We start from the raw sequence: 20918 nt of genomic DNA, 5'->3' as shown, positions 1-20918 counted from the left end.
GGAGACAGCTGAGCAGCCTGGTGAGGGTGTTCTGATCCAGCAGAGGACTTGTGCGAGTCTTTACCTTCAATCAAAGCAGGAGTCCAGCAGACAGCCCTGGGGCAGAAGACCGAGGGACGTATTTGGGTCCTTCACCGAGTCAGGGCTCACCAAGTCAGGCTGCAAGCTCCAGCAAACTGTGCTGGGGTAACGGAGGCCAGGTTTTAGTTAACTACGTGAAAAAAGTAGATTGTGTGTAAAGGAGGAAAGATAAAATTATTATATATGTTCCATCTCCATTCTAATAACGTCTCATTAGTAGAAACAGAGCTTTGCCAGTGGTATTTTGTATATTTCATGAGCAAAGACACACACTTCTATCAGACACACAGCTACAGAAATGAGAATGTACATTTATTTTTTAGATAGAATACTCCCAGGAAACTCAATGAAGTGCAAGAGTTTATTTTGAAATCGAATTGCAACAATATATGAAAATGATAATAATAATTATCTCTTAAGCATAAATCACCTCATGTAAACTTTTCAATGATGATAACTCATTCCCTTCAGAGTGTCTGAAAACCACACCTTTAGAAAAAACATTGTGTGAAGAAGCATATAATCAATCTTCCCTCAACTTTCAATCTTCATATCATCTGTAAAAAAGAAAAGAATCATACGCTGAACTGCTGAACAGCGTATTGTGCATACGCTGAAGCACAATATTATTTGCAAGAGGAGAAAGCAACCACGGTTTATGATACAATTTCTACTTAAAACTTAATATAGCCAAACAAAAAAAAAGAGCTGGAAGTAATTACCAATTGGCTCATACAACTGAGAAATAGGAAGATTTTCATATGTATATGTGGGTAAGTCTGGCTTCTGTTTATCTCCGCAAACATTACCTATATTTACATGCATATGACCCCGATGCTAATTACTGTTTCTTTCAAGAAGCAGGAATTACTTATCTCTGAAGGCACGTGAGTTACCTTCAAATATATATATACAAATAGATATATATGAATGATGTTGATAATTATGCTTTCCTTAAATAACGTATTATAGTAAATCTATATCACAGACTACAGTACCATAATGGCTGCAAAACCGAAATTCTGCTAAACCAGTTTCACACAAACAGAGTTTTGTTTGCTTACACAGCACTACACAGAGCTTAAACGCTGTGTAGCAGGCCAGAAAATCAAACTGTGTACAGAAGTTTACGTATATATATTTAAATGTCCTTTAATATTAAGACCATAACAAAGCTCAACTATGTAAGTGTCTCTTAAAAATAAAAATATGCCTGACACCTTCATCTGCAGATGTATTTGCCTTAAACTGGACTCCACTGGGATCCCTATTCCTCCACGCAATTAGCACATCTAATCATGTCTGAACTAACAATAAGCTTACCAATAGAACACATTAGGCAACTTCACAAATTTGATAAAAATCACAACCTTTTGCTTATGGCCAGGAATTATTGCTTAAGGTAAAACTGAGTCACCTTTGTGGGAAACAAATCCCATGGAAAGGTATCAGGGTTTTCTGGTTATGCTGTACACTGTCTCATAAGCTGTACATTGACAAAAATAATAAGAACGGATTGCTATCTATTTAAATGCTAATTTGGGATGTATGTTTCAGCATTAGAGTAATATTAATGGAATACAATAAATCTGAATATAATGAATTTAAACTTATGGATAACTGCAAAATATTTGGCACTAATGTAAAAACAATTACAAGCCTCTGAAGTGGGTTTTATTTTGCACTTACTTTTATTGTGCCTAAAGATTACCTGTTCAGACCATTTTTTAAAAAGAGACACTGACACAAAGACTCAAAGCCTGACAAGGTAATGATATCTGTAATGATATTCTTAGGGTTTTTTTTAGGTTTTTAGTAAAAATGAAAAGATTTAGAGATTCTGAAAATTCAGAACACTTCCACCACCACCACCCCAAAAAAATGGTAAGCAAAATGACCATAACACCAAGATGTTTATTAACCATACATTAACCATACAGATTTGAGGTCTATATGGTTGAACGTCAGTCAGCCTCTACTGAAAATAGATAATCGTAACACCCTATTGCATCACCACCGGTGCCACCCCACTCTCCGCTGGGGCAGACCACTTCCTTCTTCCCTTGCTCCACTCTTCTGATGCTTGCATCTACATGAAGAGCAAAGCTGGCACGTGAAGTTAGCGGAAAACTAACCTACCAAAAAAAACCAACAACCAAACCCCAACCTTTGCTACCTGTATTGTATTTCTGTTTTATTCCTATTGCAGCTATGGCCTAAATCTCATAACGGGCAAATGTAGCAGGTGAGTCTGGATACCAAGTTTGTCTGGCAGTGTAAAAACATCAATAACAAACCTTCATGCTTTCTGATAGGTGGAACTGTTGTCCCAAAAGAACCACTTTAAAAAATATTAACATTCCCTTCACTGTAGAAAGGTTAAGTACTAACAATCAAAGAAACAGCTGTGATCATAATTAAGAAATGATAACACAGTTAAGAGGCATTACGATGTTCTAAATTACCACTGAATGTGAACAAATTCAGAACAGATTACCAGTATAACAAAGATTTACCTTGACAAACCTAGCAAAATTCATAGATTTCTAAGAGAATTAAACTATAGCACTTTAATCACAAACAACTTCATACTGTCACAACTTTTATGAAAGAAATGAAAGATGTCGGTGTACCTGCCTAAAATTTGGTTGATTCGAACAGTTTGTTTTCCAGAAAATAAGTGTGGATTTAGATTACAATATCACTATATAATTGCATTAAAGTAAATAATAAATATTTTTATAATACCAGATAGGGTGAATTTAATTTTTTGCTGGTTAAACTCTATTCTTTCTTTTACTGAAATAAATGTAATTTACGGAAAGTATGCAGTATTTATTCATTTTGTTATCTTCTATGTGTAAATTTGTGTTCCCTGAAAGCAATTTATTATTTCAAATACAGTTAGGTAGTGTTTGTTTCTGTACTACTGAGTTTACCTTATTAAAAACATTCAAGAAACACTTGGATTTTTGTGTGAATTGTTATACCAACTACTGGGAGAATATTTGCTTTCCACAGAACAGCAAACATGACTTTCTACTATCAAAAAGATAATCCATATGTGTTGTCAACTCTGTTTTCCAGTTGACAGAATTAATCAACATCAATATTATATTTCATAAGAATCCTAGTCTTATAGTCAATTATGTCAGGGCAAGAATTTTAATAAACATTCTGTTATTTTGTGTGTATTATTTTTGGCACAGTTTTATGTTTTATAAAAGTACATCTTTGCCCCACCATAATAATCTGTGTGTATTGGTGCATACCTTTGGTGAGAACCTGCTTGGTTTTTTTCATCATAATCAAAAGCCTATTCTGAAGGGTTGTTAAGAGTCTCACCTCCTTTGGTTTGCAGTGGTATGCTGAGAATGTCAGCCTCTGTGGATGGCTCATTGTTCATGCTGATGCAATATAATGGTTCACCCAAGAAAGAAGGTTTCTTCAACCTTTTTGTGTTGAGTGCTCTTGACATAAAGTAACCTTCAGTAATACTCTTATCTCCCATCTTCTGTAAACCTTCTAGGTCATCAGGTTCCTCTGTTTGGGCCAGTGAATCCTTTGATAAGTGACTACCAGCCAGTGCTTTGCTGATATAGTAGCCAGGGATTTCACTCTCTGCATTAACACATAAGCTTTTGTCTTCGAGTCCAGCCTTTTCCTCAGCCGTTAACATCCCTACAATATGGTCTTCAACTAACATTTTGGAAAGAGTAGATGTGGAGTGAAGAGTGGAGTCTTGACTTGTGTAACAAGGGGGACTTAATCCACAAGAAAGAGATTCCTGAGACTTTGGCATGGTAACGTTGCTTATTGTTCTCTGAGGCTGCATACATTCTTCCAGAAGGGTCTTAAGCTGCTCTTCAGAGAGGCCCATTTGTTCGTCAGTCTGAAAAAAAAAAAAGGGCAAGAATTTCTTCTGTCAAAATATAATTAATGAAAAGCAGCGCCATAAAACAGTTCAAGAAATACAAAAGCACTGGCAGAACTCTTAAACCGATATCAATGTTTTTCAATTCAAACTGAATTTAAATATACATTCAGATAATTACATCATTTATGTCATATCTTCACTAGGTTCTAGATAGATTAGATGCTGAAAGTTAGGAAAGAAGTCTGATGTTCACAAGGCACCGAGAGGCTTTTCATTTTGCATAGTCTTCCACTAGATATCACTGTTTTTTAACTGCCAAAGCACATACTTTTTCATATATCTTGGTTTGTTGTGTACACATATGGACACACACACACTTTAAGACTGTAGTTATGGAAAGCAAAAGAGCGCGTTGCTAAAAGACTTTCAGCTGTTGGGGCGATGCAACTGGGGTCAAAAATGGTTTTGGACAGCACCAGCCCACCAAGATTGTCACATATTGACTGAAGTATTCCCAGGTGCTCACTGCAGAAATGCAACACAGCCTCTCTCTACCATGTGACAAAAAGCACAACAGTTACTCTTCTAAAGGACCTACCACTTCAAGTATGTCCCATGGCATGTGATAGAAGAAAGCCCTATCATCTTCTGTACACCAGTTCTGCTGCTTTCTACACGCTGTCACTGCTTGGATAGCTCACAGATGTCACTTTTCGGTCAACTTCTTATTCAGAAAGTGGAACACTCCCATCATTTTTATCATGCACGTTTCCTTTACTGGACATTTCTTAAAATTTTATATTAAACATAATGACTGATATTAGCTGGTAATGGTGAAGAATAGCAAAGGATATTTTGCTTAGAGAGGTTTGCATTGGGAAGTTACTTCTAGCCTTTACAATCCTTAATGCTCCTTGGTAATAGAGAAGCACAATACTCCCTGACAACTTGAAGATTATAATGAAAAGTACAGGACATATTTTAGATATGCATAATACATTTGCCCATGAAATATGAGATATAGAAGATATAATAATATATATTATAAAAATTACAGATACTATGTGACATTTAATGGAAAAAGATGCTTTCTACAACCAAAACCTCAGTTTAACCCAACCTCCAGAGGCAAAGGATCAGTTGACAATCTGATGAACTCCCTAAGGCTGCAGTGATTTATGTCAAACAACAATTTTATTCACTGTGTAATGACTATAACAGAGATTACTTTATATTGTGCTAGAGCATGGAGCTCCTGTCATTTCAGAGGTAAGATCAATATCGGATGTCTAGCTGATTTTTTTCTCTGAAGGTCTCTTATCCAACTACAGGAGTGATATGACCCTGTTTGCTGCATATGACATGATGAGATCACAGCGTAAGTAGCACAGGGTGTGTGGATCACACCTGAAAACTGATTATTCATGTTCACGAAAAGGGACAGTTTTCAGTCAGGAAGGAAATAGTATTTCTTTGTAAAACTCGTGCCTACTAAAAATTACAAGGTGACACTATGAATGAACGAGAAAGACATTTTAGGTTACTTTCGGTCACCATTCTGTATTTACATGTTCAAACATCAACAATAGCTAATAACCACCACTATAGACTGATTACTTTACAGTTCAGGCACTAGCTGACATACTTAAACTCAGTTTTATAGATTTATTCAACCCACTGGTGTTTTCCTGTACAGACCAATTTTCTTCCCAAAGACATGTTGAGTTCACTTCCTACACATACAAAAGAAGAAAACTGCCTTAAAGAAATTCAGATGTTAAGGGCTTTTAAGCAAAAAAAACCCAACCAAACAAAAAAACCACAACCAAACAAAAAACCCCCAACCAACCAAAAAACAAACAAAAAAACCAAACCAAACCAAACCAAACCAAAACAAAACAAAACAAAAGAGCATCAACACACTATCATTATGTGTAGAGAGCTTTATTTAGATGAACGTAAAATCAGGAAATAATTGAGATTCAGCTAATCTTAGTATCAACCAACGTACTTCTGATAATATAACTGAAACCAAACCACAACCATAAGCACTTATTTAGATAACAAGGAAAAAATTATGACCTCTTCAAACTTTTCTCAGGTTTTAAATTTTAATCATAGTGGAGAAAGTACTCACTGATGAAAAATAAGTCAGACGGGGAAAACCAATTAGTAGTAAAGCACATGACAAATCCAAAACAAAACACAGAATTTTTTTAATTTTCACTCTCAATCTAATCGACCAGCCTATGCTGAATTCCTTACTTTTCTTGAAGGAGTATTTTAATTTGCAGGACCATGTCTGTTTACAAGTAGTTGTTATTAGAATGGACTCACTATAAGAAACAAGATGCAGTCACCCAGGCAGAGCACCACAGTAACACAGTTATACCACTACTGGAAGCACAGCTGCATCTAAGGTATATCCACAGAGAAGAATATTATGCTGCGTAAACATAACTATATTTGTACCACAGAAGATTCTCACATCTGGAAGCTCGCATGGAGTCCCACATGTTTTTGAGTGTGTGGTTCTATACTAACGTATTTCAAAGCTCTTGGCCAAGATCATTTGGAGCTAATTTTATGTTAATGACAGGGCAATTCACTCACTGCAGAAAGGAATTCTGCGTCTGGTGTAAATGACTGGCTGAGTACAAAATGAACATAGTGAGGAAGATCATGTTGTCCTGCCTTTCTTTTGTCCTTTCATTCTCCCCATCCCCACCCCATTTATCTGCAATCTACTTTTCCTTGTCCAAATTTTTTTTTTTTCTTTTTCTTCCTTTCAGGAAAATCATATGAGTTGTGTTGACCATTAGTTCATAGATTATCTTGATTATTACCAGAGGGTTAGGTGGAGAGCTTTAGACCCTAAGGCGAGTGGGGAGGGACATGAGTGTAACAGCTACAGAGCGAAAAAGTTTGGTGACTTGTGGGCTTCTTTTCCTCCAGAATGGCAGGCCTGCAGGCAAAGCAGACAGTGTAAAAAATTATTTATTTTTGTTCTTTATTTATCTCTTCCTCCCTTTGGATTGTTTTGTAACACACGTTTGCAAGAACAGAAAAATAAGGAAAGTGAAAGTGTTTAACATATCTCTCGAAAAATTACATTTTAAAAAACTAAAGGCTCATTGTTCCCAATTTTCTTGTGCCAAAATCATTTTAGGGTTAAGGAAAAATATACAGTAGAGGACAAGATAGCTCTTAAATAGCCATAAGTCATCCACTCCGCAGCAAGAAACTTACATTGAAATGAAAGCAGAAAGGCTGCTGTTGAAATCAGAAAACTGAGTTTAGGGAAACATGTAATACCCTAAGGAGAGACACCTCACACGAAAAAGGCTGTGCATTTGCAACCAAATGAGCATTTTAACTCGTGGGATCGCATAATACAGCAACTGCATTAAGAGTTTGCAATGTATACATTTGCCCACACCAGAAGAAATCCTGTCACAGCTAACTGTAATAGTTTAGAGACTTGGAATCAGTAACACAGTCTTAGGGAGACACTAGATTCTCCTTCTCCCAAGGTTTCACTGCCCTCACTGTAAATAATTTACAACTCCTATACAGAAAAATTACTTCAAGATATTTCTTTAAAAATACAAGGACATAAAATTAATGTAATTCAAAATGCAGAAACAGCACACTAGACAAGGGAAAATGAGCTATTAGGTCTGGTTCCCGTTAGAAATTGGAAAACCTTTTAATTGTTCTGGCTAATTTTTAATAGGACACTGAGTCCTATTCATTTCCTAGGCTTTTTACCGTTAATGATCCAAAAAACTAATTTCTAGCCAGGAGTTTAGGAGCCTGCTAATGACCTTTACTGTTTATATGTGGCTAGTTTTTCACACACTTGTCGCCCTTCTCTGACTGAAGATTTCTTGTTCCTTGCTGAATTCCTTGGTGACACGGGTCTATAGAGAAAACCTTACTGCATGTGGTAGGAATGCAAACTTGTAGATTGCTGTGGATGGACCTGCTGTGACTACTGGCTTGCGAGTTCAAAGTTTTAGGCTTGTTTTCCAGTCACAGGAACAGACTAACACTGAAAGGCCTTATCAGATTTTAGCATGGGGAGGAAGCTAATATGCCAGGATTATTTCTAATTATAGTAAATACTCATAAAATGACACACAGTAAATGAATAAGTGCTAGAAAGCCAGGACTATTTAAGGACTTGTGTAGCTGGCATGTCTATAAACATGTACGTTTTGTTGCTTAATCTGAAAATATTACAATCAACAGTTCTTATGATACTTTATTTGCCTGAAACAATTTACTATGATACTCTTATTTACTTACATTTTTACTGATGTGTAGGGCTGCAACAGTGAATTCTAAAGTAACTGCTCTCATCCTGATAAAAATACTCCATTTTAAGAGTACACGGATCTATTGAGACAATATTCAGACTTTTGACATATCAGCACAGGAAGGTTTTGTAAGTTTTAGTTATTTCATGACTTGTTAATAGTTTCTCAAACAAACAGCTCTGTTCTGCTTTGAAAAGGCAATCCCTGCCTTGTATCTCCACACTACTCAACTCAACGTGCACCATCAGCTCCAGGGTCTCACCTCTATGCATCACACCAAAGCACTGTGCTCTTGTCTATGAACAGTACTGGTCAGTGCTACTGTGGAATATTATTAATATGCTGCACACAAAACCAGACACATTATGGCATTGTGGAAGAACTTCTCCCAGTTTCCAGAAATGCTAAAAGCCCAAAGTTCTTTTGCACCACAGAAGTCAGGATTGGTGTCCGTCACTTGTAAACTAATCTAAATTATGGGAACATGTCCTTGTGAGACTGTTGTGGGTTAACCCCAGTAGGCAGCTAAGCACCACACAGCTGCTTGCTCACCCTCCCCACCCAAGAGGAAAGGAAGAGTAAAAGCAATAGAACTTGTGGATCAAGATAAAACTTGTTGAAAAAGTACAGGAGAAGAGAAGGAAGACAGAAAGAAATCAAAACATGTGATGCAAAGGCAATCACTCAGCATCTCCCATGGACAGACCAATGCCCAGCCAGCTCCTGAGCAAAAGATGGGTAACTATGTAGGACCTTCTTTTTTCCCTTTTTGTTGCTGTGCACAACATTATATGGCATGGAATATCTCTTTGGGTCATCTGCCTCGTATCCCCTCCCCACCTATTGTGCATCCCCAGTGTATTCACTGGGGGGGCAGAGCGAGAAACAGAGAAGGGATTGATGCCGTGCAAATACTGCTCAGCAACACCTAAAACATGGGGGTGTTATCAGCATTGTTTTGGTCACAAATCCAAAACACAGCACCATACCAGCTGCTATGAAGAAAACTAACTCCATCCCAGCCAGAAACAGTACAGAGTACTTCCACTTCTACAAAGAAATTCTTAAGCATCCCACACGTCATGTTACGAATTTTAGTGCTTGCTTGTTCGTTTTAAAAACAATGCGTTACAAGAAAGAGCTTAAAGATTGTAAAAGAAAAAGGTTAATCTTTCCTCCGTAAGGCTATTTCAGAAGAGTTATTTCAGAATGTAATGAGAGAAAATGGTAACTGGAGTAGATCAAAAACATGCTTACAACTCAGTGAGCATGTTTCTGGTGAGGACAACAATGTGTCTTGATTTGATAGTGTTAAAAATTAAGACTGGAAACTAAATAATGGATTCAGAAATTAAGAGCTCCTTGTGCTACCATCATGATTCACCAACTGGTGGTCTGGTGCTTATGTATAATTTGGGTGGGTTTGGGGAATTCTGTACTGTTTCAGGAAAGACAGAAATCTTTAAGAACGAATAGGATTCCTGAGCAATAGGAGAAACTCTCCTGCTTTTGCTCTTTTCCTCCTTCGGCTTTCTTTCCTTCTGTTAGTTACATTTTCCCTTCTCTAAATTTTTCCACTGTTTCTGTTTGTTTAAGGGCAGAATGAAAAGGTCTGGTAGTCAATTTTCTGTAGCTGCTGCTGCTACGAAACAGAAAGCAGAAAGGACAGAAATACAGAAATATTTAGGCAAGAAAACAGGAACAGCAGAAAAAAAAAAAAAGAGGAGATTAGTGGGCACCTGGTAACACCTTGTCTGAAAAGAAAATTCAACTTGTGACATCATGAGCCATCAGAACCACAACATCAAAGCCATTAAGTTTCAGGGAACCATATAAAATCTCCATTAAAAAATAAATTTTAAAATAGTATAAAAATTCAAAAGAAAAAATGAACTTCATTAATAAATCAGAAATAAAATACCCTACAGGATTTTTCCCCTTTCTCTGACGAAGTGAAATCTTAACAGACATCAAAAGGGGGACATGAGTTTACACAACTTTACTCTTATTTAGAGTAGCAAGAGACACAAAGATAAGTAGGTGAAAATTGTGAAGAAGAGACATAGGAATTGCAGCAGTTCATTCCTTTGTGATTTTTAAGATAGCCTACAGGTTATACAAGTAAAAATAATTATGACAAGTTCTTGCTGGCAAAACTAATTTAAATATGCATATTTTAGTCATTACAAAGGGGCATACTACTTGGTTTAATTTTATCCTTCTCGAAAAAAATCCACTCAATTTCTTGTGGTGTGAATGTGCAAATAATGAAAAAACTGTGGTTCATCATCTATGCCACGCCCTGTAGAATTTAGAAAGAGAAAGCAACTGGTTGCCAGAGGTGACAAAAGTAGAAAAAACCCAAGGAAGAGAAAATATCTTTTACAATAATTTTCTTCTCATTTGATACCATGGACACTAGGCTACGTTACTCACAGCTGCAGTGTTTGCATGGTACTACACCAGAATATAAAGAGGAGGTTTCGGGGGCTCAAAGTGTGAATTTATTCTTGGAAGCATATGGAAATAATTTTATAACTTTTAAAGATCCCACAAGCTTTATTTCTGAATTGCTACAAGTCATACTTTTTACCCTTCGTTTTCTGGAGCTTACTTTTAACTTTAGCTTCATTTCAATGTAGCTTTTGATCTACAGGTTCTATATCATTTTCTAGGTGCCTGAATATTAGCAATGAAGATTTCACCCATTGACATAAAAATCTAAATTTGTATGTCCTCACCAAAGTTTTAAGAAGGTAACTTTAGGAAACAAAATTTGAAAATGTCACACAGGTTTAAAGTTTCTAAGATTCCTACCAGACATGTATTTATTAATAAAAAATTACTATTTTTAAAGTAATTTAAGATTACATAATTATTTTTCTCAATTGCCTATAACTGTATTAGAGGAAGATTATGACTTTGAAGCTCCATTTTCATTACCTGAACTAAATATGGCTTTGTAACCTTTAGATCCTAAACAGTATTGGATTCAAACCTAGACAGTTAAAATCTGAAATATAACTCATTAAAATTTGTGTTTCCATTAGTATGCTGGCTTTTTCTGTCATTTTTGGAGCTAATATACCATAAGACTTATACATCATGTTATAAAGGAAAGCTAAGTGAGTTTTGATTTATCGTTTACAAAACTGTTACAAAAACTTATATATTTTATTACCCAATTAACTTATGAATAGTAGGTTTTACACAACAAAGCAAATGCTTGACAAAGGAATATCAAAGGAAATTCCGAATATATTGTATATAATACCTAAATACAAAAACAAATAAAGAGTAAGAATAAATCAATAATAAAGGGCACAAATTTGTAGCAAGCAGGAATCAACAAAGGAAGAAATTTTATTCCTTATCTTTAATAGAAGAAAAGGTAAGAAATACAATTCTAAGTAAACATATATTAAACTGTGCAATTAAATGTGCATAGAGTATACTCTCCTGGCTGGAGCAAAGAGGTACTGACTTAAAGTAATGGACATATTCAATAAAAATCAACACATCCTAGTAGTCACTAAACAATAAGAGTCAACTGTCAATTCTTTATTAAAAAATAATTTAAAAGTTTAAGAATTTTTAAAGCTGCATAAATCATGATGTAACCGCCCCTGGATTTAAATACTAAAGTATGTTAAAGCTCTCTGATTTAAATAACTTTGAATTTAAAATCCATCTACTCCAAGGTTCTCCACAGATGTTTTGCAATAATTCAGCTCTTCTAACTTCAGATTAGTTCAATGTTTAGCTCATCTAATCTACTGCATTTGTAGATAGAAAAAAACTAAGCATTGTACTATAAGTCACTGTATAATTTTTTCTCTCATTTCTAAAATCTTTCTCAAGAAATGGATAGCTCCCTGTTTTTAGAGCACTTGATTTCATACACTTTCAAGTATTCTTAGGGTAGAAAGCAAGCTGGTTTTAATTGAACACACTGAATGTGTGCGAGAACTTAAGACAGAAATTCCTGAACTGGTATTTACAATTCATCATTCTGAATAAGACTTTCGTTTTCTAGTCTCTACTGAAGAAGCAGAACTTCTCCAATCTAGGCTATTTAACATTCAAAAACAGTTTCCTAAACATCCCATTTTGTGTTTGTAACTGTTTGTTATTAAGCATTTAACAGATTGCATTCCATAGAAATATCTTCCTTGAATATTATTAAGCTGTGGCTTTAATTTTCAGCAAAGCCAGTAGAGTAGACAAAAATGCCTTGATGTGGTTGCAGCTGTTTTCTGTTACAAAAACCCATTTATTTTCCTTTTTTTGGTCATGTCGGCTTTTATTTTTCCAAGAAATAGATACCGTGAAGCATAATGGTACCACAGTATTTTCTTATGGCAATTTTAAAACTGCAACAAACTATCTTGAGATTTTAAGAATACTTACAGGTCTATAATCTATTAGGGGAACAGAAAATATAAATAGCAATAAAACTAAGGGCATGGAGATTTGTTTCTAACATAACAAACTTCACTGCAAGTGCTAAAACACCAAAAAACCTAACAAAATGCCTCCACCCGATAAGAAGGAAAACAGGGAAGCCACAAACGCATGATCTAGGTGACCTATGTAGTCAGGTGTAGTTTAGTCTCACTAAAAACAAGAAGGGCCATCCTAAGCAGCAGTAAGCCATAAAGACTCATCAAAAGCAACCACAGACAGAAGCTTAAAAAAGAACAAAATAGTTTATGTATTCTAGAAGTACAGACCAAATTTCCTGATATTCTTTAGGGGTATCTTTTAAAGTGACTCTTCTTAATTGTCCCTGTGTATCAATAGCAGCAGACACCTCTGAATATTGACTTTTTCTATATAACATATATATGTATATGGTAAACCTGACCTGCGCTATATATTTTGGGGACGGAAATATTCTCTCCCAATAGCGGAAGTATGATATGAAGGAAGTTCTGCTGCATGAGAATAACAAGATACAGAAACCTGCAGTGTTCTCTAGTGAAGTAATACAGGTAGTATGCAATCTCTATTATCCAAGTTAAGGAAAAAAGCACGCAGTTTCTTCTATAAATGTGAATTTGTTACAGAGTTTTTGACTCTGCATTAAATACAGATGATAGCATTCCTCTATGTTTCACATTCATGCCACCGAATTCAAGACTCTCAGCCAAGTGCTATTGTTAACTGTAGTTCCCCCAGGTCCTCGCAGTCGGCAGAGAGACGCTGGCACCTCAGATTGTAATTCAACCCAGCTAAAATCTAAAGAAAAGAACACTTAGAATTTTGCTTACAAATTACTGTTTCAAAACTGAACTCTTTCTGACAATGCAATTCAAAGGATACTAAGCACAAAGATAATACGTGGGAAGAAGTAGAGATCAATATTAGAACAGAAACTTGGTAAATCACAGAGGATTAGAAAAAGGTATAGGAGACACTACTTTTCAGAAACTTGTCTCGAGAAATATGTTGAAGTACAGAATTGTAAAGACACGTAGTTTTAAATAACAAGACCCATAATGTATCACACTGGCTTAGCTTTCATCATCTTGTTGATGTAGTTCATCCCGCAAGCTCAATAAAAGCACGTACAGTATTGCCACGTATTGGCAAATGCAAGCACTTAAACACTGAGAGCCAGGACACCTCTCCAAAAATACCAGGTCGAGTACATCTGAAACTGTAATTTCTTCTTGTTTTGATCTTTTAATTGTTACAGTTGTACAGTGTACAATTGTACAGTTAATACAGAATCCTACCTCACAATGGCAGGACTACTAAGTGTCTTTAAAAAAGAAAAAAATCAAGTTCCCATTTACTGGTCATGAAATGTTTCTGACGCTTTCAAGTCACAGCGTGAAGAATTACACTCACTAAGGAACATCCCGTCTGAAATATATGAAATTGTCATTGGCTTTTAGAGAAAATCACTGTATGTGAGTACAGATAAATGAGTAAGGGTAGGGATAGTTTTGCCACACCTCAGTCTCTGCTTATCGGAGGTCAGAGAAAGATAAAGAACGTGATTGTCTTTTTCTGTTTGATGGGGCTTGTTGCAACAAGGCAAGTGCAAAGTTTCTACAGGGAACACCAGGTTGCAGCTGTACTTGTCAATGTGGGCATATATTTTATGAAAAAAACATTTTTTAAAAAGTAAGAGAATAATGAGGAATTGTTTTCTTCTCTAAAGAATGGAAGGGTATTTTGAAATGAGATACCTGCATCTGGCTCTTCTATTTCCATTCAAAACAAAAACCCAAAAGCCTTTAGGAAGAATGTGATGAACAATATTGCCCCAGGGAAAACATTTTACTTGGAGTTTCAAGCCTGCCTGCACCCGTTCTTGATTTTGAGGAAGTGGTGGGCGGATCCTTTCAGTAAGTACAAGAACAGGAGTTAAACCTTGAAACATTCAAATATACATCACCAGAAAATTTACATTTACCACATAACAATAAAAGAGCTAAGACTGAGATAAAACAAGTGCTAATCTATTATTATTACCTAATGTTTGAGAGCTGTTTGGTTTTTTTTTTAAATTAGAATGGCAAAATGATAATATTATTAATTTTTTGTCTAACTACAAAGGTCCCTCTTCAGAAGGTCTAGTTGTTAAAGTAAATCTTAGTTTTGGTTGTTTATTAAACAACAGTTTTTCCTCAGGCTTGTCTCACACCTATAGTAAATGTGCGATAGTACCAATAACTGTATTCCTGTTGGCATGATAAATTTCCTACATTATGATAACCAAAATCCATGTATTTTATGTCCTTGCCAAACTAGAAACAGCATAAACATTATAAGACCAGGTAGGACAGCCAACCTCCTTTTTTTTCTGGGGCAACAAGGAAAAACCTCACAGTTACTTTCTGCCACTAAATCTCTAATAGTTTTTGATTCCCTAGGCCTTAGAAATAAAAACCCTTTTCAGCATCTTCTGTTGTTCTTCTTCTCAGTCACAGATCCTCTCTCATGTCCTAGAACAAAGACATCTAGAAAAGTACATGCATTCAAAATGTTGCAGTTCCTTGTTGTTACTATTCTGGTTCACGTAATCAGAAGCACAGGTATCTGCACATGGATAAAAAGCAAGAAAGCCTTTACTCAATTTACAGAGACAGTAGGTTGATTTGACTATGGAAGTTGCGGGCCAATAGGTACATAACACAATGTTGTAGTACACAGGTTTCCTTCCCTCCACTTACTCATTTCCTGGTAAATCCATGCCTGGTCAATAAGAGACGCTTACGTGTTTGTAACTAGAAGCAACAATTGCATTTGACAGGTCACACAACCACCCTGGGTAGGCTCCTGTATTTACTTCTCATCACCAAAGAGAATGACACAAGCCAAGTGACAGATGTACAGGAAACCAGATAGCCCAAACAGCATTTATTAAGCATAAGCATACCGCTTTCCTGCACCAGGGACAAAAAATAATTATGCTTATGTAGAAATCTAAAGGCTTTAGAGTAAAAAGACTCACAGTTTAACAAATAATCTCTTGATGATGTAGGAACATTTTACTGTTTGAATTTTTCACCCGTTTTCTGCAGAACATGCTCATATATAAAATGTAATTCAAAACAGCTGTGTAAACACAGATTCTAAGAAATTTTACTTTTAGGGAAATTAATACAATTCTAGTAACAACAAACAAACTACCAAAATGTAAAATGGTACAGCTGCATGTAGCTCACAGAAAATACAGTGTTTTGCAGTTTGAAACATATAATTGCTATAGGAATAGCTAAAATATATTTTTAAGTGAAGCTTGGGACAATCCCATTTATACTTGGTGATGTACATCACTGCACAAAAAGGTAAAAAAGGGTAGTATTCCCCCTTGTAAAAGACATGAAAGCACCAAAAGACCCGTGTTTTTCAAAAGAAAGTTATGTAAATTTATCATGCATTGGGGATACAGGTGACTCTACTGGAGCTGGAGTCTGTCTTTTGCCCATGAAGTCAAAGTTCACGTGTCACTCATAAGATCTGAAAGATTAATTTACAAAAAGTCTGTGTGATCACATTACAAGGTCAATGGCTTAAACACAAAGCGCTGTGCACCCCAGTTGCTTGGAACTTTCTTTACTGCACATTGGAATGTTTTTGCCCGGTTGCTTTGGTAAAAAAAACAGCCAAAGTTCACAGCTGTGTTTCTGATGAATTGATGATGACATTGTTGGTTTTAGAGGACACTACGCTACTCTCAGTTATGTGGAATCACAGCTACTGAATCAGTAGGCAATGACTCACTCAAGTGTTTTGTGTGCATCTTCTAGGCAGTTAGCAGGAGGCTCCTTATTCATTAGGCTAATTCAGATAGAGAGTTCCTGTTGAAATACATTGAGAAAAGAACAAATCATATTTTTTGAAACGAAAAGTAGAAGTTTAGGGTGGATGACAAATATTTAAAAGTCGTAACTTCTTTAACTAAGGACACTCACTCCTTAGGTTAACATGCTTTTCCATAAAGCTTATTAATATTTAAAACTTTTAAAGGAGTTTCAGGATACATGGGAAAATTATTCAAGTTAAATGTACCAAGGATCTAGTTGAAATGCAGTTCACACATCAAGCTAAGACAAGTATAACAGGTGTTCATAGAAAGGTATACACCTCTGAAAACACACAGTTTAGCAGCTGTTTCTAGCATTGTTATACTGCATAAAATGCAATAAGAACATACTAGAAGAGATGGAAGTTCTAAGTATCTGAATTTTTTATGCTAATAACAATAATATAAACATACATAAATATCTAACGTTTTGTTCTTAGAGACATAAAAATCTATATAAATATCAAGATTGAATACAGCTGCAATCTGGAAGGATGATGCTGTGTAGTAGTATAGTCTCTACAATGCAATTACATGTGTATATACTAGCCTGGCTGGCACAATTTTAGAGCTCTATCTAATTGCTAAAATGAATGAGTTTTAATTAAGAAAGACACATCATGGAGCCACACAATGATATTCTATCCTTTTCAGAGACATCATAAATCCATTCATTCTGGAATTTGAAGAATGAATTGTGGATCTCATTTGTCTGCCTGGCAGGAGACACAACCAACTTGTTCTTGCCTTGTGGAATCTGTTCACATGTCGCCTTCTACAACAAAGTAACCTGCTCGATTGATGAAGGGTGAGCGGTGGACACTGTCTACGTTGATTTCTCCAAGGCATCTGACATGGTTCCCCACAGCCTCCTCCTAGAGAAGCGGATCTGTTACAGTCGGGACAAATGGTCTGTGTGGTGGATGGGGAACTGGCTGACAGACTGCATTCAGAGGGTGGTGGTAAGTAGCTCCTTTTCAAACTGACAACCTATCACAAGCGGGGCTCCCCAGGGACTGATATTGGGCCCAACACTGTTTAATATCATCATAAGTGACCTGGATGATGGGATCAAGTGTAGCCTGACAAAGTTTGCTGATGACATTAAACTGAGTGGGAAAATGGACACTTCAGAAGGGAGAGCCACCCTGCAGGAAGACCTGGATAGGCTGGAAGAGTTGAGCTAACAAGAAGCTCATGAACTTCAACAACGACAAGCGTAAGGTCTTGCGCCTGGGAAGACAGAATCCAGGAGTGCAGCACAGGCTGGGATCTACCCAGCTGGGGAGCAGCTCTGTGGAAAGGCACCTGGGGGTCCTGGTGAACAACAAGCTCAATAGGAGTGAACAGTGTGCTGCTGCGGCAAAGAAAGCTGACAGGATGCTGGGTTGCATCAACAAGGGCATCACCAGCAGAGAGAAAGAAGTCATTATCTCACTCTACTCAGCACTTGTCAGGTCACACATAGAATACTGTGTTCACTTTTGGTCCCTGCTATGCAAAAAAGCACTAGGGTCATAACATCTTGCACCTTTTCAGGCACAGTCTCTCTGGCTTGGCTTTCCTTACATAATAGAGCCCAGTTTCAACAACAGCCATGAATAGCGCCGCACTGAATCTATTCTATAGCTTATTGAGGATGGATGGTTTTCTCTTAGAAGATCACAGATGGAGTTTGAAACAGCAGGCTTTACAAAGAACTAAATTTAGTTCTACCATTGCTAGGCAAATGTTTGAACCACCAGATATATGTAGTAACTAGAAGAGCTCTTCCTCATTTGAAAAAAGATGTTTTAAATGTGCCCAGCTTTACAAAGTTCCTCTAGGTTTTGGATCTTAAGAAGACAAAGGCTGCCTGACTGGAGCCCACAGAAAATACCTAAGCTCCAGAAAGGGTGAGAGTCCAGACAGGTTTGGGTTTTGGGGGTTTTTTTTGCTCTTATAAGTTAGCCTTAGGCTGTTTCCAGCTCAGTAAACTGGCTGCTCTGAATACTATTCTAAACCACATAATCCTTACCCTGAACTGCACAGAAAGCCCAGGAATTAACATACGTTCACTCAACACAGCTTTAACTGACTTGCCCAAGGTGGGAGGGCAGAGAGTTAGCTGAGCCACTGTACCCACCATTCTCTAATGATGTTCCTAGAGCTTAGTTAGTAGAAATTCATATGTTATTTAAATAAATTATAACAATTTAAAAAGTCTCACTAATAAAAAGGAATCAGTGATGTAAGTCTCTCTCACTCACTTGATTTATATTTATGTATGTGGAGTAGGGGTAAGGCGAGAAATATCAGGGTGGGCACAGGAAGAGTCGGCTAATGAAAACAGTACAAAATAATAAAGCATTAAGAATGAGTTAGTAAGTACAGTGGATGCGTATAATGCAAATTCCTATTCTGTGGTATTAGGTAGTCAATTATACAATTAAAAAAAAAAAACACCAATGCTTGACTCCAGGACACGCAGAGAAAATCTGGATCACTGCATCTCCCAAAACCACAAAACAGACCCATATGTTCATGAAATGAACCATATGGGAAAAATCCATCTTTTTAAAATATCCAGGAATAATAACAAGACTCATCAAAGAATTTTGATACTTTCTATAATGAAGACCTTAAGATTTATTTTTGTCATGACACAGGAAAAAAGTTCATGCTGAAAATGTTAAAAGGTTACTCCGTGAAAAAAAGGAAGGAGTGGTGGATATTTGTTAATGCAATAAATATAATGAGATACGAACTAAAAGGACAGCTACCCTTCTCAAACAAAGCCTCTTTATTTCCAATGAGCAGTACTTGGTTGAGAGTTCTGCCGGGAGGGAATCTTCTGGCTTTTGGACAGCCCCAAGGGCCACGTACTCTACTGCCTGTGCAAAAGGGGGCATACTGTAACAAAGAGGGGAGAGAAAGCCTCGCCCTGCTCTAAGCACTTACATCTGGTTATAGCTACAGTGTAAAACCACACCTGTCTGAAGTTAGAGCACTGCAAATCTGGGGACAAGAACAGTTTGAGAGTCAGGGAACTAATGATCCATCTTATTCAATCTCTTGTCCTAACACAGAAGTGAACCAGGTCCTAAATTTAAAAATATCTGTGGCTATTCTGAAGCTGCTACAAACTAAACAAGAGTTTAAGCAGATAAACCTCATTTGCTACTAGAAGTTCTATATACAGTTTCTATCATACATGAAATAAACACCAAAGGTACTGTAATCATAAAAGGGTAAATTATGTTTACCATCCAAATTCTATTCCTGGCTTTTCTACTGAAGTTTTTCTGTTCAGCCATTTACTATATTTAAGTTTATCTATCAGAGAAAAAAAGTAATGCTATTAAAGGACAAAATCGTTCAGTCAAAAAGCTTGACTGGAGAGCTCTGAGTTCCTTGAATAAAAAATACTATATGTCAGGAAAGAATACTAATATGGGCAAACTATGCAATATTATATATGTTCAGAATGAGAACCTAGACCTACAAATCACTTCACACAATGCTGTGGTTTTATTCATACAACCCATTGCAAAATTGAGATTACAACAAAAAACAGAGTTTGAGAAAGACAAGCACAAAAAAGTCAAACAATGAAAACTGCATTCTATATTTCTTCTGAAAACAGAAATTAGAAACAGTAGGACAGCACAGGTGATTAAATGTTACACTATTTGAACATTAAAGAAAAATATTTTATTGAGACCCATATAATGGTAAGATTGCTATAGAATAATGGAAAGAGGAAAACATATTGATGAACAGAGCTAAAAATGAGAGATGACATGCAGCATAAAAATGAAGGAATGTTTAATTGAACCTCCTCAGTTATTACTGCCTTCATAAAATATTTCATATAATTTAGGACCATATAATTTACTATCATTTTCTCTTCACTTACCTCACACAAAGAAAAATAACATAGCAAATGGACTACAGCCTATTCATCAGCACACATCTTCTAATCTCTGCATATGCATTGACAGTCTGTAATCACGTCTGATTTGTTAGTGCAGTTCAGTGAATCCTTTATTACTACTTAATCCTGGCTGCTATATATCCTACGATTGCCAACTATCTACAGAGCCCCTATTGCACAGTATGTCTGACACCATAAAAGTACAGAATTGTAATTAAAATTACAGCATTACTAAACATACTTAAAACCATTCCTAAAGATGAGTGCCAAAGGTAGCTTTCTGAATGCAATTAGCTTGCACTGTTTACAGTACTATCCAAAGAGAACACTACATTTTGAACGTATGAACAATTCAGATGATAGAAAATACCATGAGGTAATGCCATGGTATATTGATAT

At 36.3% G+C, this 20918-nt stretch overlaps 1 protein-coding gene across 4 annotated transcripts in view; it reads right to left on the bottom strand.

The window, feature by feature from the left end:
- Nucleotides 1-313: 313 nt before the first annotated feature.
- FSIP1 (fibrous sheath interacting protein 1) overlaps nucleotides 314-20918 on the bottom strand; it is a 79445-nt gene continuing 58840 nt past the window's right edge. For 3 of the 4 annotated variants that reach the window (XM_074584969.1, XM_074584970.1, XM_074584968.1), the window contains one exon: nucleotides 3281-3973. In XM_074584969.1, coding sequence (XP_074441070.1) covers nucleotides 3398-3973 — 576 coding nt within the window. In that variant the 3' untranslated portion in view covers nucleotides 3281-3397. Of the gene's footprint in view, nucleotides 639-3280; nucleotides 3974-20918 lie in introns of those variants that run through there. The other variant, XM_074584971.1, reaches the window with a different exon arrangement.

This window comes from Larus michahellis, chromosome 4 (genome assembly GCF_964199755.1).
Source record: "Larus michahellis chromosome 4, bLarMic1.1, whole genome shotgun sequence".
NCBI lineage: Eukaryota > Metazoa > Chordata > Aves > Charadriiformes > Laridae > Larus > Larus michahellis.
This window is presented reverse-complemented; position numbering and strand designations above follow the sequence as displayed.